We start from the raw sequence: 24,325 nt of genomic DNA, 5'->3' as shown, positions 1-24,325 counted from the left end.
ACTCAAGCCATTACTGATATTCTCTTCCTTCAAACCTATTTGGATGCTTTGGAGATTCCTGCATTCATCGTCTTTTCAGAGTTACCTCCACGGTGAGGACCCCTGCTCACTTGTACTTTACTCGGAAAAGTCAGAGAAATTATGTGCAGCGTAAGTGCTTCACGTCTAGTAATTCCTCTGTTTCTGCTATTGGTTAACGTCATTTCATTTGAAAGTATCTGCGGCAGACTATTGTCACATGGATTCGACATCATTCTTGTCGCAATAAACACGACTCAGCATAATGGCCTGAAAAAGCACTTACAAACAGCATACCCCAGGAAATATATCAATCACTTTGACGCGCATACTGAAAGCTCAGAGGAAACAATACAATTGGTACTAGACACCACACGGACACGAAATGTCACTCTGCTCGTCAGCTGTATCGATGCGAACGTGTGTTCGCCTTTAGAACGGACCGAGCCGCTTCGACTAGGACCATCCATCAACATCTTCCTTGACATCCAGAAGCTAGTTATTCCGCTTCTAACTCGAAATGAACCATCTGGGTTGCTGCTAACTGCTGGCACACTGTCACCAACCTTCTCCGCCGGTAGAGAATTTCTTGAGGTCAGTTCGTAACATAGCATCTATAACCATAACCTCACAGTTGATGTATCAATAGTCATATACCTCCGGACTTTCTCGACAGCTACAGTCTCTAGGACGTGACAAGGTGCACGTCACCCTCATGGACTATTATGGATCGGAAACGAAATCACTCGGGAAAGGGACGATTTTTTCGCCGTCTGTAGACGTACTCGCGGACTCTATTTTGCATGCAGTGGGATGGAATTCCGCATATATCATTCCTTACTGGTCTCACGAAGTCTTAGCTTGGCTGATTCGATTCCTTTTACTCTTCTTACCATTAACGTATGTTGTGCGTTTCCTTCCATCCTAAATATGCACACTAGGGTAGAATGGATTGTTATGTTCGGGTATCTAGTTGTATTCTTGTTTGCAAAATTAATGGGACATGTCGGAATAACGCAGAATTTTCATTTCATTAGACGGAATCCTGTGCCCTCTCAATGCGTATGAACAGTATTCCGTTTCATTGAAACGCTAAGTTTGGAATACGAGCGTTAAACTGTTTTGGATCTCGGTGACCGCAACACTTATATCGGAAATTGAAAATATAACCTCCGAAAATCCGTGAAGATCTGCAGCGGCACGCTTTTTGGTGTCTTTGAAAGCAATTCAAACAACATGATACATGTTTACATACAACACTGTTCATGAGCTGCAGTTAATGTCGTTAAGCTGCTCCTCTGGAAGTTATCATTCCACCACAGGATAATCTGAAGCCGCATACCGTATGCCGGACGTCCAGGGACCAGCCCATCTCCTGCCTTTCCAACGGCACATTCTTGAGGACGTTCATGACCCATCTTCATCGGATTTACTTCTCATCGCTCGAGGACTTGGCCTACAGAAATTGGTTTGTACTCTCCTCCAAATCTATGATGGGCCTCGAAATCTAGTTCTCCTTGTAAATGCGACAGAGGAAGAAGATGCGATTGGCGAAGAATTGGGGATCATGGGTTGCAGGAAGCCCGGGCTAAGAGTCGTAGGGTTTGAAATGGGAAGGAAGGAGAGGTTCGTCAACCCGGTCTTAGTAGAATAATCCTCAAACTGACAGAATTGTATTTTAAGACAAGCGCTCTACAAGCAAGGAGGACTCATTTCAGTCACTTCGCGTATCTTGATTGTCGACATGTTGCAATCTGACATTCCGATTGATCTTATTACCGGTCTAGTTGTCCTGCATGCAGAAAAGTATGACACTCGCCCACAATTATTTCAGAGACAGCAGTAACATGATCTATAGAGTGACCGCCCTTTCCCTTGAAGCGTTCATCATCCGTCTCTTTCGAGAGAAGAATCAGGATGGTTTCATAAAAGCTTTCTCCGACAACCCAGAACAGTTCACAAGTGGACTGTATCCATTGAAGGCTATCATGAAGGAGCTTCAACTACGTAAAGTGCACATCTATCCCCGCTTTCACGAAGAAGTGAAGAAGTCCCTTGAACGGCGGAAGGCAGATGTCGTTGAATTGCATCAAGAGCTTTCTGAGTCTATGAAGGATATACACCAAGCTATCGTACAATGTATGACGGCGACGCTAGCAGAACTTAAGCGCTCGAATACAAATGTAGGGGTCTCCCTAGTATTATTTCACCGGCTGATGCCTAACGCTCCGTAGCTTGACCTAGACGATTTGAATGTGGAAAATTCATATTTCCGCTCATTTGACGCAGTCGTTCGACGACAATTGGATCCTGTGTGGCACAAAGTCGGCCCTAAGACAAAACAACTCGTCAGCGATCTTGCGACGTTACGAAACCTTCTCAAGTATGTCTTACGACAATTTCACCCTTACTTTCATGTCTAATATTGTCGCCCCAGCTATCTCCTCACTTACGATCCACTCGCATTTCACGCTTATTTAGAGACAATCATTGCGTCGAACTCGACGAGTGCGTCGGGAGCGTCGCGTCAACATCAGTCCCCATGGTTATTTACGGACGCCGCAAATATTATATTCCAAACAGCGAAGCGGCGCTGTTACATCTCCTCGAAAATAAAGCCGAAGCCAGTTGAACAGGATACCCAGTTTGATGTCGATCTTATAGACGATGAAGAAGCGTGGGCGGCGCTGGACGAAGTTGAGGCGAATCCTCCATCTGCACAGGACAAGCTAAGGACAAGTCAAGGCCGGAAAAAATCTCAGTCGAAAAAGAGGAAGAAATGGCTCCCGGAAGGAATGGAACCAATACTTGAAGAACTCCCGAAGTGGAGTTTGCTCGCGGAAGTTCTTCAAGAAGTGGAAGAGTTGATGATCCAGCTTCAGAGCTCTACATCTTTCCGTAAGTAGTCTCTTCTTTGCTAGCCTGGTCACTATCTTATGTATGCGTAGTTACACCCGGGACAAACACCGTGCTTATCATGTGCTCCAGCCCTCGAACCTGTGAACTGCTGAGTGAATATCTTACCAACATCGACCGAAATAGGAATAAGGCAGAATGGGGACGTCGTATGATGGAAAGGCGTCTACGTCTATACTTGTGGTGGAAGTCAAAGTTGAATGAAAGTCGTAAAGACAGCTCTGGTTCATCTCAACCGTCAGGTTCGCGTGGTGCAGATACACCGTCTTCGAATGGAGCGAATAAACCATCCATCAACAGTGATCCGAACAATGGTATCAGTGAGGCACTGAAGAAAAAGGATGCCATCCGCAAGGAAAGAAGCTTGAATAGACGAAGGGTCCGAGGCGGTGCGCCATCCAGCTCAGTCGGGGGAAAGACACAAGGATCGGAGCAAGGGAACGGTAGCGCTGTTTCCTCTACCGCACAGGAGAGCACACTTTCGACGCGGGAGCGCGGAAAACTGGGAATTCTTGCAGGTGAAGGAGAAATGCGTGTCGAAGCTGACAGTATTGCCAACTTGTGGGTGATCTTCTCACTCTACATCCAGTCTGCTGACCTTGATCGCTGAATTCGGTCTTTATAGCCTCGCCACGCAAAAGGATGTACTCGAGATCCTTGATGACGAGGAGGATGAAATAAACGAGAGCCAGTCTGGTCCAGCTGATGGCACGTCGCAGGCACGCTCGATTAATGTAGACGAAGAACTTGCGCTTGCTCTCAGCGCAGACTTCATCTCTGATCCCAACTATGGCCTTTTAGCCCCAGAACAAACACTTATATTCCGATCGTACTCGGATGACTCGGACGATAAGGTTCTCGAAGAGATCAAACCTCGATTCATCGTGATGTACGAACCCAACCCAGAATTCATTCGACGTATTGAGGTGCCTCGCTTTGCTGCGATGCTGAATGAAGCTGACGCAATTCCTTGAAAATTAGTGCTATAGGAGCTCAAACCCTGGCTTAGCCGTGCGAGTCTATTTGATGCTGTATCGGAATAGCTGCGAAGAACATAAATTCCTCGTGGGCATTCGGCGGGAAAAGGAAGCTTTCATGCGGTTGATCAAAGAAAGGAGTGTATGTGCGAGGTGTACCTATAATTCTGTGCAGCACTTTAATCTAATTCCTGAAACTTGTAGACCATGGTCATTGCTCTCACTGAAGACAGACGTTCCTCTTCGGCTGGCGAGAGCATTATTAAAACGATTAGCACGCGCATTGCTGGTGGCAAGCAAATAAGCTCAGAGCCATCACAAGTAATTGTAGATATGCGCGAGTTTCGCTCGACGTTACCTTCACTTCTGCATGCAGCGAAGTTGCTTGTCATACCTGCGACGCTTACCGTTGGAGATTACATCCTAGCTCCGGATATATGCGTGGAGCGGAAGAGTATACCAGACCTGGTGCAAAGCTTTACGTCAGGTCGTCTGTAAGTATCAATTGCCATCCGCTGACATGTATCTCTTGTCTGACTTATTTCCGAAGTTATACCCAGTGCGAGCTCATGTCGGTCCATTACAAACAGCCAATACTATTGATCGAGTTTGAAGAACACAAGTCGTTTTCTCTCGAGGTATGATCACTGGTACTGCTTTGCTGTTCTAGTTTCTGATTCTCTACTAGAGCGTAGACGAGATAAAATCCCACGTCAAGAATACGGGCAAATATGCGGCCAAGAAGAAACCTAATGATCCATCTCAGGAGACCCTCTCAATTACATCTGTCCAAGCTAAACTCGTCCTTCTTACTTTGAGTTTCCCGCGACTGCGAATCGTGTGGTCTTCTTCACCGTATGCCACCGCGGACATTTTCAAGGACCTCAAGGCACATCACCCAGAACCAGACCCTGCAAGGGCAATAGCAATTGGTGCAGAAGAGGATCCAGAGGCGGGCGCTGGGATAAATCAGGCTGCCGAAGAACTCCTACGCGCACTTCCTGGTATCACGGCAAAGAATGTGAAATATGTTATGAATAAGGTAGGAAGTGTTCGCGAATTCTGTGAACTGAGCTTGCCAGCCGTGCAGGAAATATTGGGGAATGAGCCTGGAAAAGCCTGCTGGGATTTTATGCATAAAGGAGAGTAGTCGGAGGCCCAAGATGAATTTTTTGTATCTTATTCACGCTGCATGGCTACCAGAACCGCTGGTGCCACAGCACACGGATCTCTATCCCAACCTACTTCAGAGCACGCTCTCAGTGCATCATATTTTCGTGCATAATTTTATTAGGAACCATCAAATGTCTCCATGTTCATCGTGTAGCTTACAAGTATAGTCCAGCTTATCATTCGTACCAGGATTTAGTAAATAAATTACGATTGAAGACCAGTATGTGGCACGTGCGCCATTTACACGTCGGTGACAAACCGTGACGGCTGCCCAAACCGGTTCAACTCATTCTCTACTCCTACTTCAATGACTACTGTGGCTGCAGGCGTTACGCTCAACGGAATCTCTGGAAACAAGGCAAATGGGAAGATCAAATCCAAAAATCAATTGCGTCGGGCGAAGGCCAAGGCGAAAAAGGTTGCGGGAACCTCCGATACCGACAGAGTATGCACGTTCGCGCCTGCATCTATCAGGCTTAGCTGACAACCATAATGTTTGATTTAGGAACACTCAGCTGAAGCCCCGAATGGAGTTGTAAAGAAGGAAGAGGGAGGGGATACATCCAGAGTTGAGTACGTACCAGAGCCGTTGGAGGTCAAAGACCCTGCTCTTGAAGCATTCTCCGACGTCTTTGCTCGTTTCCAGCTTCCGCCGGATGAAACAGCAGTGCGTGCCACGTTATCTCGACAATTTTGGAGCATTCATAACTCAAGCAAATTCATCAGGCTAAAATAGCAGAACCGTCAAAAGGCGAAATCATTTATTCCGACGATGAAATGATGTCAGAAGAGGACTCTGACGCCGAGGAGAAGAAGCCTTTATCAAAGAAGAAACAACGCAAAATGAACCGACTTACGGTCGCGGAACTCAAGCAACTTGTAAAGAAGCCGGAAGTTGTAGAATGGACTGATGTGACCGCTGCCGACCCGCGAATGCTCTTGCATCTGAAGAGCTACCGGAATACCATTCCTATTCCACAGCATTGGAGCGCTAAACGTGATTACTTGCAGGGAAAGAGGGGTATCGAGAAGCCGCCATTCCAGCTTCCTGCATACATTGCCGACACTGGCATTGCGACAATGCGGGATGCTGTGAAGGAGAAGGAGGCCAATATGACGCTGAAAGCAAAGACAAGGGAACGTGTTCAGCCAAAGATGGGGAAGATTGACATTGACTACCAGAAACTACACGATGCGTTCTTCAAATTCCAAACGAAACCACCTATGACCGGATTTGGAGAGATGTTCGAACATGATTTCCTAATCTATTTGCCATGCTGACAGTTCTTTTACAGGTATTACGAGGGTAAAGAATTCGAGACCTCTCTCAAGGAAAAGCGACCCGGAGACTTGTCGCCCGAACTAGTTGAAGCACTTTCTATTCCACCTCTCGCACCTCCACCTTGGTTAATCAGTATGCAACGATTTGGTCCTCCTCCGAGTTATCCGACTTTGCGTATTCCTGGGTTAAATGCTCCAATTCCAGAAGGGTGCGTGTACTGATCAGTACGTTGGCGTTCACTAAAGGAAATGGTTATCATAGAGCGCAATGGGGCTTTCATCCTGGTGGTTGGGGGAAACCTCCGTTGGACGAATACAATCGCCCGCTTTATGGTGACGTTTTTGGCGTTCTTCCCAAAGCCGCTGACAGCCAGGTATGCTCCGTAATCAAATTTGTTTGTCACACTGCCGTCTAACTTGCGATCTTGCAGCTTGGTGAACCGGTGGACAAGAATGTATGGGGTGAACTTGAGCCCGAAGAAGGTGTGTCGAATATATATTGTATCCGAACAGGTCTAACCATAAGTTACAGAGGAAGAGGAAGAAAGCGAATCGGAATCGGAAGAAGAGGAGGAAGAAGCCGAAGCTGCACCAACAGATGGCATGCAGACTCCATCGGGAATGGAGACACCTTCTGGCATGACGAGTGTGGTCTCGACCGTTGCTGGCGGGCTGGAGACTCCCGATTTCCTCGAGTTACGAAAGAATGCTGCAAGGCCTCAGGAACCGTCAGACGCTGGGCCGCGCTCGCTGTATCAGGTTGTGCCAGAAAGGCAAACATCTGTGCGTGGCCTCATGGGGAGTGAACGGGCGTACGATGTTAGTGCCGTTGCGGGATCATCTGTTCCTGTCCTGGGCGATGAGCGAGGGACTAAAGTAAGTTTGAGTATACATTGTCTATTAGATTACTTTGCTAAGCAAGCGAATAGCGCAAAGCGAACGGAGTTGATGTATCACTTGATGCTTCTGAGCTGGAGGGCATGTCTGAAGAAGAGCTTCGGCGACGGTATGACGCAAATGCAAAGGGCAATGCGGGGGTGCCTGGGGCAGCTAATAGGGAAGATTTCTCGGACATGGTGGCCAAGGAGATGGCGAAAAAGAAGCAAAAAATGGATAGGGACGCGAAGAAGTCAAAGGAGTTCAAGTTCTAACACTAGTTCCTTTCCTTCATCGCTTTTCTAATTATTACTAGTACCCTCATATGTTCATGCTCTATTTCCCCTCCATGTGCCCCCTGGTAGCCTTTGCCTGATTGCGAAATATACATCTGATAATTTTGTGCGCGCGTCGGAAATTGATGCTGACCGCGGCACGTGCATCACCCTGAGTGATGTGATGGAAATAAGCGGAACGCTTATGTGCTCACCGCGCACCGACAACGTACACCCATCTCTCCCTCTATCTTTTTACACGTATCAGTCTGTCGGCAGACTCGTAGGTGAGCGGCAAGCCACCCTCTCCGACCATTAGAGATGTCGCAGGCTAGAATGTCAGTATTCGTCCGCATCATCGTGTGTCTGCTATCTAACTGACTCCGAACGCGCTTGCGCCCATCCCCAGAACGTTGCGTCCCCCTCCAAATGTCGAGTTTGTAGAAGGCATGTATTGCGTCGTGCCTGGAATGCAGTATACTTACATCTAAACAACAGGTTATCCTGGTATACCTGCTGGGCACGACAGACCCCATGCGGAAGTCAGAGGGGTGCGTGTTCCAGATGGCGTGTGTGAGGGAATTAGATTGCTGATGTCCATCTCATTAGACCATAGAGCTTCGACTACCCGCCCAGGGAACGAAAGCAAAATGGGTCCGCGTCGAGCTGAAGAAGGTGGAAACGTTACCAGGGGGCGGACAATCTAACACATTCTTCGACTTCGTTGGGCAAAGCCCAGTGAAGGTCTGGGAGGCAGATGGCGAATGGGGCTTACTGCAAACAGTGCGAAATTCTCTCTGGATGCTTTCCCTGCAATTTCTAATAAGCTATTAGAGTGATTTTCCGTTTGCGATTCGAATCCCCGAATCCATCCCGCCGAGCATAGCACTTGAACGAGGAGGTTCGTGTTTCGTTCCTTGATTTGATATTTTTAGCGTCGTTTGACATGTGGGACGAACAGCCGGCATTAAGTATGAGTTAAACGCGACATTGTGTACTAAAGGCAAAAAGTTAGTTTGTTCATTCATTAGTGAATAATGTCTCAACTCGTCCTGTGTAGGGGATTCTTCTTCAAGAAAAAGGACGCTACACTGTCGACTAGTCATCCGATTATTATCGACAAGCACGAATTACATTCTACATGGCCCGTTTACGCGCAGCCGGAAACCAGACATGTGATGGAAGAAATGCTTGTTTTGACGGTCGAACGAACCCACACATGCTATGGCCCTGGCGATAGAATCAAGGTTATGGCAACATTTAAGAACGACGGAATTCCTGCAGCGGCCTTGCGCGCTTTTGAGTTTCAATTAAAAGAGACTATTATTTTCCGGGCGGCTCCTCATGTATCCGGAAAGAAGGCCAACCCACAAATTCATGTAACGCCGATTGGCGAACAGAAGGTTCCTGTTAACATGTCTGTTTATCAAGGTCAGCAGCATAGAGCAGAACTGGGGTGTTTTATTCCGCAGACGCATACAACGACGACTGTCAGCGCTGCCCGTCATATGGACATTGCGTACAGCACTGTTATCAAAGCAGTAATGGGTACAGGAAAGCCCTTATTGATGGAATTGCCTGTGACAGTATCGAATTGGCCGAGGTAAGTTTAGTCTTGGTTGGGTCACTTGATTCATTACTTATCAACATTTCATGCAGAAATATGTCAATAGAGGCCGTCAGGTAAAGTGTTTCCTCATTTGCTTAGCTTTTTCATCTGATATTCATCGTTTCACCAGACGAATCGGTCCAGCCCCTAACTTGTCGTTGGTCGCACCGATGAATGCCGCTCATCAAACTGCACCAAATACGATTTCGGTGTCTCATCCTGCGTCGCAAGGACAACCAACTCAACAACCAAATTTCAATACCGCTCCGGCGCGCTCGGGACTATTTCCCCCGCAACATCATCAAATTAGTGCCTCTCAGACGATGTCGCAGACATCCAGTGCTTTCGGCGACCCTGTTACTGGTCCGAGGAGCAACTTTGATGAGTTTGGTTATTCCAACTCTGGACCATCAAATGCCGCTGTACCACGTGGTGCGTCTCCTGCAATTGGTCTCGATTATGCTGGAGCACGTCGTAATCCTGTTAACACGAACCCATCACGGCGACTTACTATCGCAAACGCGGAAACGGATGCAGAGGCAGATACCCCTCCGAACGAACCTGGGTCGCCGAAGCAGAACACGTCGTCCGTAGAGGATAGAAGGCCAAATGGTCATGGAGGATCTTCTACCACGGCTAACGAACAATCGCCACCTCGTAGTACTACTGGTCAACGCAGTACAGCATGGCCGACCGCTGAGGAAGAAAAGCAAAGGCTCTTCAACCAAGCGAGACAGCAGGCGCTTAGGACGCAGGCTAGTATGGGCAACAATCTAATAGCAATGGTTTGTTGTTAACAAAGTTAAGACTAAGACGCACCAGCTGAACCTCTTTTTAGCCAGGTCCAACGACCGAAAGACCCGACTCATCTCATCAGGGATCTCCGCCTGCACCGTCGATGCCTGTCCCAGACCCTGCTCCCGCACCCGCTCGGAGACAGTTATCTGCGTCTCTTAAGAACAATACGCCATGGCCGACTGCAGAAGAGGAGAAATTGCGCCTCTATACGTCAGCAAAGGACGCGGTACGAAGAACGCAAGGCCAAGGACTTGGTGAAGGAGCATATGCAGGTGGTTCCGCTATGAACGGCGGTTCGCCTCCTGCTAACAAGTCTTACTTTAACGACCGTCCTGGTTCGAGCCATAATTCGAGCTCAATTAGCCACGAAGCGGTTGTCCAGCCTTCCAGACCGGTGCAACCGACGGAAACGAAGTCTGCGGGGGCTCAGTTGTATCAACACGCGATGGCTTCGATCAACAGAAACCCATCCTTGCAAGCTTCTGTTTCTCAGTCTGCAAGTCCACCATCGTCTCCTCCGAAACCGGCCTATCCGAGTGCATCACAGAGGTCTTATCCTACTGCTGAAGAGGAAAAGGCAGCGTTGCGTTATCATGAAGCGAAGCGTGCAGTCGAAAGACATCAACAGAACGAGGGCTCTGATGGACCTATTGCATATGAAGACCTCTATCCGTCCGGACCTTCGTCCAGGCAGGGCGGGTCCTCTCGGGCAGTCAACGGCTATGGACATGGACCGTCTGGAGCAAGCAACGGCGACAATGACCTACCACCACCGATTTCTACTCCACCTCCTGGTATGCAATCCTCGATGATTGAGTCTGCAATGTCAGAGAAGGAACGTTTACGGCGTAAATATGAAGCTGAAGATGCAGCTGCTGCTGCGGCTAGTCCACCTACACCACCTGCGCGTGCATCGGGAAGCAGATCCAGTCCACCTGGATACGCCAGTCCTCCACCTGGATCAAGGTCGCAGCCCTTACCACCAGCAGATTATTCTGGACCGAGAATGTTGACTGCAGCTGAAGAGAAAGCTAGACTAAAGGCACAAATGGAAGCGGAAGACGCAGCGGCTGCCGGTGCATCTAGCGGGAGTGCTGCAGGCCCTTCAAACCCACCACCACCTTCAATGGCTGCACTTTCACGCGCTACATCACTATCATACGCGCCCCCCGAGCCCGTCGAGGAGTTCAACCCACCACCGCCACCGCCTCCCTTGGCGCCTCGTCCTCCCGCAGAATACATTCAGCAAACCAAGGAAGAGGACTTGCGTTCTCAGGCCGAGCATACGGCTATGCCTGCATCGAGTACACCTCTTCCGGACGAATCACGCGTTGACTTTGGGTTATCCTTCCGTCCGTTCTCGCCACTCGACCTTGGCGTGAACTTTGAGTCTTTTAATAGGAGAACGGGCGCTTCGTCTGTCCCAGCTCCGCCGCTCCCGCCCAAGGTCCCAGTAACGCAGTAATTGTTTTGATAGTCCAGTTACAGGCCAAGTCAAGTCAAGCCAAGTCACTCGTTTTTCTCATCCCGATGTGCAAACGCTCTTTATATTAATAACCTATCTATGAGTTGAATTTCTTGACATACATACACATACAGTCGTTCTTTTTTTCTTTTTCTCTTTTTTGCCGCCTATGCTTTCTTCCTAGCTACTTACTCCACTCCGTAGTTACTCCTTTCATTCCTTGTTTGTCGTCGACTGGAAGTTCGATCAGTTTTTATTTTTCCACAATCCGTTTTTTTTCCTATGGTGTATCCCTGGAGTTCTATCTCTTCTCCTCTCCCCCGAGCACTTTACTTACACATCTTATTCTTTATGTTCATCCATTCCTTCCACTTTTTTCTTTTTCTATTTCGTTTTCTTTTTCTTTTTTGCTGGCCTTTTTGTTTTCTTTCCTCGGATGAAATGGCTATTTAGTTATTTATTTTTTTGACTGCTTTCTGATCTGATACTTCTTTCTTTGGTAAAGATATTAAGACCCTTGAATGAGTTAATACTTTTATTTTCTTGAGTGAGTTTGGGTACCAAAAAAAAAACAGCAAAAAAGATATACATAAATGAGAAATGAGATGAGTGGGGGGTGAAGCGTAAAACTAAATGAATACAACAAACGAGGCGAGGCAAGGCAAGGCAAGCACAGTAGGGGTAATTGGAAGATCGGAAGGAAAGAAAGGAAGTCCCTAACTTCTAAGTGGTTGGTTAGGAGGGAGGACGAAGAGGAGATGAAAAGGAACTTTTGGTTTTGCTTAATACGAACACTGAGGGGGAAATGGAATGGTTGCTCATATAGTATGAGACTGATGATACCACTACCAGTAACAACAACCATCACCACCACCTCATTGCCCAATAATCCACAAACCTACTGGGATGGGACAAACTGGATTGGATTGGAATGACAGCGTAGAAGTACATGGTTGGATTGATTGATTGATTCAGATTGAAGACTGCTCCTTTTTTTCGCATTCATTCATTCATTCATTCATCCACTCGAAAAACAGAATCCCAATTCGTCTTATTTCGTACGTACGTTCATCGTTTACGTTTCGTCTTCGTCTGGTTCCTTACAGTAGCCGTAGCAGTACTCGCAGGCGCAGCAGCCAGAGTCGTAGCAGTCGCAGTCGCAGTCGCATCAAAGTCGTCCACCTCAGACTTCCTCTTCCTCGCCCTCCTATCGGGTGAGCCGAACATACCCCCTACAACACCTACACCTGTACCGGTAGCGTTACTCGCCGTACTAGCAGTAGTCAACGTCGGCGAGGGGGGTAACCCTGCACGAGTCATCGGCGGAGAGGATATCGATACGTCCGATTGACCTGATTGGGAGGCGACCTCGTCTACGAAGGCGCTTAGCTGTGGGGAGGTTGTTGAGTGAGTTGAGTGCCGCGCGTCAGATTTAGCGTTGACGTTAACGTTAACGTAGTCACTATATGGTGGACCCATTGTCGTTGGCCCACCTCCACCCCCGCTGTCAGCACCGGTATTGGGAGTATTGTCCGAGGTGGTGTTTTGTTTCGCGAGTTCGTTGAGGAAGAGGTTGAAGTCGAAGTCTGGGATCGTTGGTTGATAGGGGATGGTGTTAGTGTTAGTAGTGGTGGACGTCGTCGTTGTCCCACTAGAAGCGTTAGAAGTAATGCCAGTCGGTACACCAGTAGTAGAAGGATCAACCGCAGGATGATCATGCACAAACAACCCCTCACCATCCCCATCCCCCTCTCCACCAACAAAATCATCCTCCCCCTCCCGAAACCCATCCAACTGACCCGGGTCCAGCCCCAAATGCTTAATCAACGACTCAATATTCGAATCCATCATATTAACATGATCAGTAATCACCGCGCTCGCATCGCTCGTCTTCTTGAGACGTTGTGCGTTCTCGATGTATGGGTCGAAGGTCATGCCTGATGGCATGTCGTCTGTGTGAAGGAGAGACAATGTTTGTGAGTCTGGTGGGTCGACGAGGTCGTAAGGGCTTGGAGGTGCGCCAAAGGATGGGTCTGAGGAGGGTGGTGCTGGTGGTGGATGCGTCGTTGTTGGTTGTTGGTGTTGATGTTGGTACACTGTCTGCTGTTGAGAGTACGGGTCATATGTCTCCTCGCTAATGTACGGATTCGGTTTGTCCATCCTGGGGTCGTTGAGGTCAAGAGGCGAAGGCATAGGTACACTCTGCTGCTGTTGCTGGAAATTCAGCAAATTCAACAGTCGCTGCAGTGATCCAGGAGAATTAACGATAGACTGGAGCAATTCCTCCCTTGGTCCAGGTGAGCTTGACGTTAGTGCAGTCCGCGGGTCCGAATCGATGTTATTCGGATTTGGACGAGGATAAGAAGGTTGCACGGCAGAGTGGTGTTGGTGTTGGTCAACGTTTGGAGGAAGCGCGGTGTTCGAGAAGGGAAGGAAGGGCTGTTGTTGTTGGTTCGTGAAGTTCCCGCCCATGATCACGTCGGTTGTCAAGGGAGATTGCAGTTGAGGTGGGAATTGCTGGATTGTTGCATGTACGTCTGGTGTCTCTGGGACTACGGATGCAGATTTGGATGGGACTGGGGAGGGAGTAACTTCAACGAAACGATCTAACGTACGATTAGCTTGAGATTAAATCTAAAAGTAGCCAAGTTGAATCTAGGAAGACTCACTTGTGGGTGTGCTTGCGTCAGTTTCGATATCATCGTTCATCGGCTCAACTCCGTCTAAGGGCTCCTGTGGTTTGTTCTTAACGGGATCCGCGGCGCCCTCAATCATGAGACGTTGCCGCTTCCGAGGGATGCCGGCATGTGGTGGTCCACCAACCGGGCTTCCCTTGTGGGCGGCGGCATTTCCAAAGACACCCGCGAGGAACTTAAGAATGCGATTGATGGTATCTTGCTGTTTCTGATGGCGTTCACGAGCATCCAGAGCTTCCTGCCAGAGATGTTGGTTTGAAGCTTTTAGGTCATTGAGATCGGCAGATATTGTGGCTTGGTGGCGCTTAATCGCAGTAATACCATTTATAATCGAGTTTATGTCGACCATGGTCCCGGGACTGAACCCGCCAGAGACGAGCCCCGGTGTCGCGCCATCCTTGTCTGACATTGCAGTGTCATCTGCCGAGCGGTCCTGAGCCTGTTTTTTGCGTGTGATGAGACAGAGTAGATCTGGTTGCCCTCTACGGAAGTTGGGATGTTCAAAGTTCCATATTTCTGTCTCTGTTTCGGATTTGAGGACGCCTTGCTGAAGGTGGGGGATCTTGTGGAAGCCGTACATGTTGAGCTGTCGGACGAAGGAAGCGAAGTTGCTGTGTTTGAACCATCGAGGTAGGACATCGTGAGCCACGCGTTCGTGGTCAAGGACTGTGTTCGCAATACAATGGTAAATATAGGCTTGTTCAAAACATAGAAGGGGATACGGGACTGACCAAAGAAGGAGTCGCCATTTTCTGACCACCGTATTAGGTTGTCTGTTGCAGAATCGCTAACCAGCCTGTGGAGGGGAGAAAGGGTGAGCCCAACGTAAGTTCATGCACCAGCGTCTGTATGAAACGTTCGGTTGTGAATGGTACTCACTCATAGAGTTTCTGCAGAAACGGGGGCACCGACTGCCTGGTTGTTTTACTGAGCGAACCCGATGTGCCACGGGTCATGCGTGCTAAGGCGACCTGGCTGTCTGCCATTGTTGTAGGAGGAGAGATGTGGATGTGGATGTGGATGTCGATCGCAGGCAGACGAGGATAGGCGCACGAGGGCTGTGCTGAGATAGTCACGCCTCGTCTGTACTTACTTATACTTGCACTAATACTTTTATCTTTTGTTGCTTGTGTGGACACACGTCATGGGCACGTACGCTAGTCTCGCTATATTCACTTCTTCCGATCCCGAAGAAAAGAAACACGAGGGAGACAATCCAAGAATGCAAAGTTTTTATTCAATGTCATTTCTGCTTCCGATGCTCGCTCATTCTACTGAACCGTCGTACTATCAACGTCAACACTCCAGATACAATTCCGATTGGCGGTATAATCCACTCCAACAGCCATGTCCATCGCGTCTTTGATTCCAATTGTTGAACGAGCTTGTTAACCCGACCCTTGAGGTCAGTGAATGTGCCGGAATTGTCAATGACGATGTCCGCGTATCTTGCCTTCGCAGCGATTGGCATCTGCGATTTGAACCGCGCAGTCGCTGCTTCTTCGGAGAGGTTGTCCCGTCCAACAAGTCGTTGCAATTGGGTAGCCTCAGGGCTACCAGGGCATCAACGACGAATCATACTAGCAGGATGCACACATGACGCACCAGCTCACGACGACGACCAGTCCTACCCAGTTGTTCAAGCCCGTCTCAATCAGAAGGGGTACATCGATGACGCAGTACCTGTGACCGCGCACCCAGGCTTTGGCGACCTGCCATGCCATCTCCCTGCGCACGGCGGGGTGCACGATGGAATTTAGTTTCTTCCTTTTCCCTTCGTCTCCGAAGATGGCCGCCCCCAGCTTAGGGCGATCAAGGCCACCATTCGGAAGCAGTATATCCTCTCCGAAGTATTCCACTATCTCCCGGTGAGCTCGTCTGCCAGGCTGCACGACCTCGCGTGCGATCACGTCCGCGTCGATAACGGGTACATACTGAGATTTGAGTAAGGACGAGACTGTAGACTTGCCCGTAGCGATGCCGCCAGTAAGCCCGACCACTAAGAACACAGTAAGAGACTGAGCTTGAGAATAAACATTGAAAGCTACGCACCGAGCATGGCAGAAGGCTGGCTGGCCTGGCTGAGTTGAGCAGGACGCGGTCCTAGCGAGAGTTGCGTCCGTGCCAGAGCGAAACGCGAGACGCGTGATGAGCCTCAGCACTGCTTCAGCGCTTTCTCCTTTCCTTGTTCCATCCCATCCTCACAGTCACACCACGACGACGCCAACGCTCGCCGTTGGCCGTCTTGTAGGCCAACAGAATGGTCGATGTGCTCGGCTATCTAAAACACACGAAGAACACACTCATAGGTAACCCGTCAGCCAAGCTCGCACTCAAGCGTACACGAGAACCTGAAGGTCCTTTGTTGACGTCGTATGCATCCAAGCATTACTTACGGTATTCATAGTGCAAAGTTTTCTCATTACTTTTCTATCAGTATTGTCAGCTATGTCAACTACAGCTCGATCGTAGACGACGAAGAATCCGGTTCGTCGAGCACCATTGATACATCAACTGCACAAGTGCGTGCAGAGGCGGCGAATGTTGTGGCTTCACTCGCACATGGTGAGGCATATCCAAAACCCCTCTGCATTGTAGACAACTAATATTGTAAGTCACATAGGACCACGAGAAGTCCTCTTCGGTCTCCTCGAAGCAGACGCGCCCAGTGCCGTCCTTAACGCCCTCGCAGCACTTACAGACCACGATCCTCCTTTCCTCAAGGTCTCCATCGTAAGAGCACTCCGAGCATTGTTGGTTGCTATTTCGGGTTGTGCAGGTCCATCTTTATGGGAGTTGGGTGAAGAGTGCCTTGAGTTCCGGAGCGAAACGCGGTCTACCCTAGACTACGTATTTCAGGTGGGTTCGCATACACTGCCCCTTTTGCGTAGCTAATCGACTACTTAGACACAGGCGCTTGACGTTTACCTACCTCTACTCGAAAGTTCAACGCCTATGCTCAAGCTCTACATCGCCCAGCTACTAGCATTCGCCGTAAGGATCCCCAAACACCGAATCGCAGTGACGAGCTGGCTTCCACAAGCTGAGCGAGTCAAAGAAAGTAAGGGAAAGCGAGGTTGGGAAGTTTCTGCGTTGGTCGATGCGAACTCTCCTAGTAGACAGGGTGGATGGGTGATGAGGCGGTTGGCTGCGATGCTGAAGAGTCGGGACTTTGCTGTGAGTTGCCACCCTAGTCTGTGCCAGTGGAATAATAGCTTATAGTTTTTGAAGCTCCAAGAAGTTGCGCTTTATGCCATCGCTGCGTTGGTGAAGGATAGTCCGAATATTGCACTTGTCCTGTCAAAGACCATTACCGAACAGAAGTGTACGATACTTATTTGTATTATATGCTCAACGTACCATTGACGCGACATTCCAGCCTCGCAGTCGGTCTTAACAGTTGCATCTGACCTTACAAGGGACAGAAGGTCCGAGGTACGACTAGCAGCGTGCTTATGGTATGTAGCAATTCATCTTCGAAACTACGACGTGGTTTACTGACTAGGACACCGAAATAGTGTAACAAACATTCTGCGCTCCAACTCAAACCACGAGCGCCGACTGTCTAGCACCATAATACACGTACTTAGCGCAATAATCTCCAATACCAGCGAGCCTGCTCCGAATCGCGCCAAAGCATGCCACATTCTCAGTGAATATCCCTAAACATTTCTTAGAGAACCTCACGCTGACATCCCGTGAAGGTTGGCTCGTTGCGGATGACACGGGCAGATGCATCGATGCCTGGAAGTCTGGAGCGCTTGTCAAGCTTGCAGACCTTGTAAGTTCACTGACACCAACGACGAAACCTCAAGAGTGGGAAGACGGCGAAGCGAGTGATATCTCAAACTTACGAGAGGTAAGTTACTTCTTTCGCTTCACGTATGCATAAATTAACCATGGAGATAGGCAGCCTTGACATCAATCGCGTCCCTAGCAATGCTAGACAACGACATCCGCAACGAAATCGCAGGCGCTCTAAACCTCCTCCCTCTCATCACCGTCTGTCTCGGGCATCCCAGCGCAGGAGTCCGGTACGGCGCATGTCAGTGCATACGTGCACTCAGTCGTGCCATTCGCGTTTTGCGTACGAGTATCTTGGATTCTGGGGTTGGAGTTACGCTTTGTGAGATTGTTGAGAATCGGGATGAGGATAGACGGGTGACGAATATCGCGCTTGCGGGGTTGTGTAATCTTTTGAATGAGTTTTCGCCTTTGCGTCAGGTAAGTCCGTTCTTTAGCTGCAAGTGATTGTCATTTTTTGTCCCTCCTTGCTGATGGCGATGATATATAACTTTTCTAGGCTGTAATGAATCGAGGCATAATAGAACGAATCTCCTGTCTGGTTAGAGCTCCAGAGGACCAACTGAAAATCAGCGCTCTATGGGCAGTCAAGAACCTCGTTAATAAGGCGAGCACTGAGGATAAGGTGTCTATTATGAAGCAGGTGGGGTGGGTGTATCTCAAAACGTAAGTCATCCATCTCCTCCTTAACGTTTTCTTTCTTTCTCCGAGTTCATTACTTACCATTACGCCTATTTCTTATTTTCGTTTCATTTGGTTTTTGGCTTTTAGACTCCTTGTCGACCCGAAAGAAGACGTACAAGAACAAGCGCTGAACATCGTTGGGAACATCGCGTCGAGCCTGGATGATATATCTCTGGTGTTCCAGAACATTCCTGGTGAAGAACTTATGAGGATATTAGCTGACGCGTCGGAGTCTGCGAGTGACGAGGTTGTATGTCAGGTACGTCTCCCATCAATTTAACACCTCACTTATCACTGAATAAATCGGACAACTTGTTCATGCCTTGTCATGATGGGCAGGCAACAAAAGTAATAGGCAATATCTCCAACTCCCACACGCACCGACACAGCATAACCTCCTCCCCACGCATCCTCACCTCCCTCCGGTCCAACTTAACACACCATGCAGCTGACACGCGGTACGCAGCTATCTCCTGCGTCGAAGTCCTCGCAAGAACACATTCGTACAAGTTGAAAGAGTTTGGGATAGATGAGACGTTGAGGGGGATTTTGAGAGATACGAGAGGTGGGGAGATCGGGAGTCTTAGTAGTTCTAGTAGTGGGATATTGGATAGTGGGACTTTTTGTGGGACGATGGTATTGTCTTCCTTGAGTTTGCCGCCTTTCTCTTTGGAGGGTACAGCTGGTGCTGGTGCTGGTGTTGGAGGTGGAGGAGGTGGAGGAGCTGGTGGAGAGGTAGGGGTAGGGACAGGGACAGGGATAGGGATAGGTGGGAGAAGACGTTTGGGTGGTGGTGGGAGTGCAAGTTCGGTTGGGACGAGTGTGGATAACGTACATGTGTTGAGGGAGATGGTGCAGAGTGCGTTGAGGGCTATTGAAGGGTGATAAAATCACTACTTGTTAATGTCGTTCTTTAGTTGTTTAGTTTCGGTTTCACATGTTGTCATAGTAGAAAATTGTAATAGTCTAGAGAAACAGTGTTATTTTTCTCCACTCTCCACTCTCAGGTTTCTCGGTCGTCCACGCGGCGTACGGAAAACTCATTTATAAACACTACTGTAATATCCAAGATAAAATCCTAAATATATCGACATAAGAAAAATAAGTTACGATAGAGTAGTGTAGATGAGGTGAGCTGAGGTGAAAATCAAAAAACTAGAACCCAATATCATTATAGATGTATGTGAGATGAGGTGAGGTGAGGTGAGATGAGCACGAATTAATCAAAGTTTCAAAGCATTCAGGTGTGTCTATCGTGCCTTCTCCAGTTGCATTCCTTTCGGACTGAATTTGAACTATTGTTATTAATGTAGGGCTACGGACTCACAGAAACATCCCCAACAACACACGTCGTTCCCTTAGAATACGGCGCGTCGAAACCCGGTTCCGTCGGGGTCCTTCTACCGAACCTCGAAGCACGGCTAGTCGATGAGAACGGGAACGACGTTCCGGAGGGTGAACCTGGAGAGTTCTGGGTTCGCGGACCTACAGTTATGAAGGGATATCATAATAATCCCGAGGCGACGAGGGAATGTATGACCGAGGATGGATTCCTCAAGACTGGAGATATTGTCATTGCGGAGAAAGATGGATTCTATAGCGTTGTAGATCGGAGGAAGGAGTTGATCAAGTATAAGGTGAGTCGAACTATACGTCTATCTTTGGTCTGTACTTATTAGGGTCTATAATCCAGGGTTTCCAAGGTATTTTAAGCATAGCAACTTTTTCTGCTTTTCCGTTAAAACTAACCATGGACTCGATCATTGTGGAATAGTTCCGCCAGCCGAGCTAGAAGCCATCCTCCTACAACACCCAGACATAGCAGACGCAGCCGTAATCGGCGTCGAAGCGCCCGAAGAAGCAACCGAGTATCCTCGGTCAGTCCTCTCTTCCCTCCTCATGCTCATTCTCCTCCCTCCCCCTTCCCCCTTCTTTAGCCTATAAAAGTTTAATTAATTATGTTTGTTTTTGTTTTTGTTTTTGTTTTCAGAGCATACGTCGTACCAGCCAAGCCCCTCCTCTCCCCTTCAGCAAACCAATCCTTCGAAAAGAACGTACAGAAATGGATCGAAGGACGCGTAGCGAAACATAAATACCTTCGTGGAGGTGTGAAAGTTATTGATGCTGTACCAAAAAGGTATGTTTGATTTTACATTCAAGTCGTCTTCGTGTCTTCGTGTGGTTGGTGTTCTGACGACGACGCTGTGTTTTTCAATTTTTCTATTTAATTTCGTAGTGCGGCAGGAAAGATCCTGAGGCGAGAACTTAGGGAGAGAGCGAAGAGTGAGAAGGTGGAGTATACGCCGAGGGCGAAGGCAAAAGTTATGGGGTTGGAACCGAGCGATTCAAGGCGGGCACTGACAGCCTTCACGAGAGACTCGCGAAGCGGGGCAGCTCCAGATACGAGTATACGGAGCGTCTTCAGAGAGTACTGCGTGACAGCTAGATGTCTCATTAGTTATGCAAGTTAGGACAATAGACCATATTCTGGTGTCTCTTACCTGGATGACGAGCAAGTACCACGAAGATCGGTGGTACGATATACGCAAGCGTAATTCCATACTGTTCAATATACTTGCAGAAACTGACGGGTTCGAAGCCCGACATTATTACTACCGGGAAACCCACGTAAATTGGGTATAGTAGGACGTTTGTCAGACCTGTGTACGTGTCGGGATGGTCATGTCAGTGTGGGAAGTGAGAGACAGACGACAGAGACAGGGCTTCTTCACCATATATGTGGTAGAAAGGGAGTAAACCAATCAGTTTGTCGTCGCTAACGAGATCTATAGCACGTTGTTGCATTAACATCATGGTCCCAAGGTTCTTGTGCGTGGTCTAAATGCAACCCTCCTTCAGTCAAATACCTAAGCTGAGTCGAATATTGGCAAATACCTCTACGCCCTTTGGCCTGCCCGTCGTACCAGACGAATAACACAGAAGTGTAGTCGAGTCTGCATCCTTGCCATCGAATTTTTCTTCCGCATTTAGCCTTCCTTTTCCGAAAAGTTCTTCAAGCTGCAGGAAACCGGATGGTCCCTTGTCTTTCTCGTTCCAGCCCATTACGACTATCTTTTTCTTAGCTTCGTCGAGACTGATCTTCAGTTGCTCAAACATCTTTAGGACGACCGGTAATAGTGCAGGATGTACGAAGATGACTTTGGCGCTACAGCAGACACATGAGTTTGAGAAGTTCATTTGAAAGGAATCAAAAACATGCCTGCTATCCGTAAATTGATGTGCGATCTCTGCAGGCTGGTACGCGCTATTAGCAAGCGACACAGTAAGCCCAGCAGCGAATCCTCCCAGTAACACAACTGGGTACGCAAGTGAGTTTGGACTGAATATAAGGACGGTATCGCCCCTTCGCAGAGTAGGACCACCATGTTTCGGTAGTTCATTGCGCAATCCCCATGCCAGTTCGAGGGACAGACGACGCAGGTCTGCACGAGTCAACTCCCGTCCTGAAGCAGCATCAACGAAAGCGACTGAAGTTTGGTCCTGTTCCTTTACGTCGCCCAGAACAAACGAAAATACTGAGCGCTCTACCACTGGGACTGGAGCAAGTTTCGAGGTGTAGATTTTCATGATGGAAGCAGTTCAAGATGAGTGACACTAGCAAAGATGCTGGAAAGTGTATTAAAGAGGTCTACCAGGGCCATTATGATAGGCGACCATCCGGGATTTTAAGCTATAAGCCAAGGACAAGGCTCGACTATGGGCGGCAATCACGGGATCATTATTATATATTGATTTTCCAGAAATGGTCACCCTTCTACAACCAGACGAACTAGAAGAGTCGGAATAGTAAAACAATCAACATGCATATACTTTCGCTACGTTGGCGCCTTTTGCCATTGCCAGACCCTGACTCCCCCTCTTCGTCTCCAGTCTTCTTCGAATCCATTCTTTGTAGACCACACTTCGGTATATCCGAGTTCTCGGAGATATCGTTCCACTTTCCTCCCCTCTCGGATGTCTTCAAGCAAGGCGCCGAAGAACACAAGATGTGACGGCCAGCGATGGTCCCATCTGCTAAATGCTGGGGGTTGGGAACCAGGTTTTGTTGATGGAGAGGGAGAGGGAGGGAAGGCGGGGTCGACGGCAGCAGGAAAATTCTGCTTCAGATATTTGATTGGTGACGCGTAGAAAATATCGGTCTGGTCGGCGTAAGTCGCTATATCCAGCCCTCTATATTCGAAAGAATATTAGTCATGATTGTGTCCACTGAGTAAACTGCACTTACTTCAGTGGAGGTTCGCAGCTTAGTGCCCACAAGTAACCGTCTGAAAGCTCCGGCCTGTGAAGATAAGACTGCCATGGCGTGGAATGGCAAGGCATAAGGAAACCAACAGAACGCAAAATAGCAGGGTCGAGTGATCTCAGGTAAGACATGACGGTAATCTGTGCGCTGCCGTGTAGACGCATGACATACAGGCCAGGAATTATGCCTAATGCACAGATTATCGTCGTCTTGACACTGAACGGGACACGTTTCGACGTAGGTCTCCTGGAATGTTTTCTCATTTCCTTGTCCATGTCGCCTCCCAGTGACTTCGCGGAGAACACAAGCATGAGAGGCAAGAGAGGATGTAAGAACCGCCATTCTTTGTGTCCCATGAGAGAATAAACGAAGGTCGTCCAGAAGATTAACGATAACGCCGTCTTCTGATATTTGGTGCCTCTCCTTTCAGTCGTCCACGATCCATGGATGACGAATGGTAAGCAAACATTCAAAAGAATTGGGAATCCTTGAGTAAGGTAGTAATGCCACGGTGCCCGGCCGTAAAATAGCGAAACGGAAGATAAGTTTGTGAACACGAAGTTCAGCGGAGTAAATGTCCACCGTCCAAAGTATAGGCTATCGATGTAAACGATAAACGCCGTGGCAAGCAACCTACAGGACCGACCAGATGAGTAGTACGTCATGTGGACGGGAGAATGTACCTACCCGGTGAATAGACTCAGGGCAAAGAGCTGTCTCATGAAGACTTTGTCCCAACGTGTACGCCGATAGAGCTCAAGGAACAGGAAAATCCAAATGATGAGACTCGTAGGGCGCACTAAGCAGCTTGCAGCCGCGAGTGCAAAAGCAAACTGGAGTTGTCTATGGGGAGCCATTTTTAGAACAAGATGAATTGACCCGCACAATCTACTTACCTACGAGAATATAATGAATGCCAGGGCCAAAAGCATAGCGCAGCGGTAGTGAGTGAGGTTTCCACCGAGTTTGATAGTGTCCGACTCAGCGCTAAGATGTGGAAAAACGCGGTGAGGGAGAGGGTAAACTTTAGGACATCAGCTTTTCATGAAGAGCATTCTAGACGAGAAACTTACAGCAGTACCAGCATAGCGTTCTCCTATCATTTGTCTAGCTAGTTCTCTCGTGCTGATATCTGTTACGGCAGCAAGCGCGCCTTGGAAGATCTTTGGACCAATGATCTTTTTCGTGTTGGCGGTTAGTTAGACGAAGCCATGCGATACAGACGCAGAAGACTTGCCAAAGCCTCTCCGTCTTCCAATCCAGTCACCTTCAGGAGCCAATATACTGGCATGTAAAGAGCCGGGAAGAACACGCTGCGTATTGGTGGTGACGCCGTCCACTCCCAGGTGAGGTGTCCATAACCGAAGACAGCCCGATGGGCGACCTCGAGGCTCTGGAAAAACTCGTCTGGCTGGAAGAAAGTACGTGTCGAAACTGCAATGAGGATACGCCACGTAAGAGCTATAAGGATGGCCGACGTGGTCTTCAT

At 48.6% G+C, this 24,325-nt stretch overlaps 10 protein-coding genes across 10 annotated transcripts; 6 read left to right on the top strand and 4 right to left on the bottom strand.

Moving 5' to 3' along the window:
* Nucleotides 1–43: 43 nt before the first annotated feature.
* FOMMEDRAFT_166192 (uncharacterized protein) lies at nucleotides 44–887 on the top strand (the record flags this gene model as incomplete). Its single annotated transcript, XM_007263965.1, has 4 exons — nucleotides 44–150; nucleotides 216–612; nucleotides 668–826; nucleotides 879–887. The coding sequence occupies 4 exons, from the start codon at nucleotides 44–46 to the stop codon at nucleotides 885–887; spliced, it is 672 nt and encodes a 223-aa protein (XP_007264027.1).
* A 415-nt stretch (nucleotides 888–1,302) lies between these two features.
* On the top strand, nucleotides 1,303–5,196 carry FOMMEDRAFT_166191 (uncharacterized protein; the record flags this gene model as incomplete). The annotated part of the gene is made up of 12 exons (XM_007263964.1): nucleotides 1,303–1,644; nucleotides 1,702–1,824; nucleotides 1,877–2,201; nucleotides 2,253–2,401; nucleotides 2,456–2,916; nucleotides 2,967–3,495; nucleotides 3,560–3,860; nucleotides 3,916–4,053; nucleotides 4,116–4,405; nucleotides 4,462–4,549; nucleotides 4,600–5,057; nucleotides 5,115–5,196. Exons 1-12 carry the CDS (start codon nucleotides 1,364–1,366, stop codon nucleotides 5,194–5,196), a joined length of 3,225 nt encoding a protein of 1,074 aa, XP_007264026.1. The 5' UTR covers nucleotides 1,303–1,363.
* Nucleotides 5,197–5,407: 211 nt separating this feature from the next.
* FOMMEDRAFT_139197 (DUF382-domain-containing protein) lies at nucleotides 5,408–7,664 on the top strand. Its single transcript, XM_007263963.1, has 8 exons — nucleotides 5,408–5,529; nucleotides 5,590–5,751; nucleotides 5,811–6,328; nucleotides 6,380–6,574; nucleotides 6,628–6,739; nucleotides 6,797–6,848; nucleotides 6,898–7,241; nucleotides 7,295–7,664. Exons 3-8 carry the CDS (start codon nucleotides 5,862–5,864, stop codon nucleotides 7,514–7,516), a joined length of 1,392 nt encoding a protein of 463 aa, XP_007264025.1. The 5' UTR covers nucleotides 5,408–5,529; nucleotides 5,590–5,751; nucleotides 5,811–5,861; the 3' UTR covers nucleotides 7,517–7,664.
* Nucleotides 7,665–10,614: 2,950 nt separating this feature from the next.
* On the top strand, nucleotides 10,615–11,635 carry FOMMEDRAFT_18110 (uncharacterized protein; the record flags this gene model as incomplete). The annotated part of the gene is made up of 2 exons (XM_007263962.1): nucleotides 10,615–11,343; nucleotides 11,386–11,635. Coding segments are annotated over 2 exons (732 nt in total), but the record flags the coding sequence as incomplete, so codon positions are not given.
* Nucleotides 11,636–14,043: 2,408 nt separating this feature from the next.
* On the bottom strand, nucleotides 14,044–15,040 carry FOMMEDRAFT_79470 (uncharacterized protein; the record flags this gene model as incomplete). The annotated part of the gene is made up of 4 exons (XM_007263961.1): nucleotides 14,044–14,443; nucleotides 14,492–14,750; nucleotides 14,816–14,880; nucleotides 14,964–15,040. The coding sequence occupies 4 exons, from the start codon at nucleotides 15,038–15,040 to the stop codon at nucleotides 14,044–14,046; spliced, it is 801 nt and encodes a 266-aa protein (XP_007264023.1).
* A 210-nt stretch (nucleotides 15,041–15,250) lies between these two features.
* On the bottom strand, nucleotides 15,251–16,188 carry FOMMEDRAFT_104188 (CoaE-domain-containing protein). Its single transcript, XM_007263960.1, has 3 exons — nucleotides 16,137–16,188; nucleotides 15,690–16,083; nucleotides 15,251–15,637 (listed from the first exon to the last, which is right to left on the bottom strand). The coding sequence occupies exons 1-3, from the start codon at nucleotides 16,141–16,143 to the stop codon at nucleotides 15,328–15,330; spliced, it is 711 nt and encodes a 236-aa protein (XP_007264022.1). The 5' UTR covers nucleotides 16,144–16,188; the 3' UTR covers nucleotides 15,251–15,327.
* Nucleotides 16,189–16,297: 109 nt separating this feature from the next.
* Nucleotides 16,298–19,457, top strand: FOMMEDRAFT_104185 (ARM repeat-containing protein; the record flags this gene model as incomplete). Its single annotated transcript, XM_007263959.1, has 12 exons — nucleotides 16,298–16,457; nucleotides 16,522–16,649; nucleotides 16,708–16,943; nucleotides 16,992–17,261; nucleotides 17,316–17,409; nucleotides 17,464–17,542; nucleotides 17,603–17,736; nucleotides 17,789–17,943; nucleotides 17,994–18,308; nucleotides 18,388–18,554; nucleotides 18,660–18,831; nucleotides 18,912–19,457. Exons 1-12 carry the CDS (start codon nucleotides 16,345–16,347, stop codon nucleotides 19,455–19,457), a joined length of 2,409 nt encoding a protein of 802 aa, XP_007264021.1. The 5' UTR covers nucleotides 16,298–16,344.
* Nucleotides 19,458–19,888: 431 nt separating this feature from the next.
* On the top strand, nucleotides 19,889–20,251 carry FOMMEDRAFT_78796 (acetyl-CoA synthetase-like protein; the record flags this gene model as incomplete). Its single annotated transcript, XM_007263958.1, has 1 exon — nucleotides 19,889–20,251. A coding segment is annotated over one exon (363 nt), but the record flags the coding sequence as incomplete, so codon positions are not given.
* A 545-nt stretch (nucleotides 20,252–20,796) lies between these two features.
* Nucleotides 20,797–22,160, bottom strand: FOMMEDRAFT_153217 (acetyl-CoA synthetase-like protein; the record flags this gene model as incomplete). The annotated part of the gene is made up of 4 exons (XM_007263957.1): nucleotides 20,797–21,014; nucleotides 21,074–21,232; nucleotides 21,305–21,410; nucleotides 21,468–22,160. The coding sequence occupies 4 exons, from the start codon at nucleotides 22,158–22,160 to the stop codon at nucleotides 20,797–20,799; spliced, it is 1,176 nt and encodes a 391-aa protein (XP_007264019.1).
* Nucleotides 22,161–22,321: 161 nt separating this feature from the next.
* FOMMEDRAFT_145241 (uncharacterized protein) lies at nucleotides 22,322–24,325 on the bottom strand (the record flags this gene model as incomplete). Its single annotated transcript, XM_007263956.1, has 6 exons — nucleotides 22,322–22,763; nucleotides 22,819–23,469; nucleotides 23,524–23,679; nucleotides 23,733–23,860; nucleotides 23,910–24,014; nucleotides 24,104–24,325. The coding sequence occupies 6 exons, from the start codon at nucleotides 24,323–24,325 to the stop codon at nucleotides 22,409–22,411; spliced, it is 1,617 nt and encodes a 538-aa protein (XP_007264018.1). The 3' UTR covers nucleotides 22,322–22,408.

This window comes from Fomitiporia mediterranea (assembly GCF_000271605.1).
Source record: "Fomitiporia mediterranea MF3/22 unplaced genomic scaffold FOMMEscaffold_3, whole genome shotgun sequence".
In the NCBI taxonomy this organism is placed as follows: Eukaryota; Fungi; Basidiomycota; class Agaricomycetes; order Hymenochaetales; family Hymenochaetaceae; genus Fomitiporia; species Fomitiporia mediterranea.
Note: the sequence above shows the minus strand (reverse complement) of the source record. Positions and strands in the feature narration are given on the sequence as shown.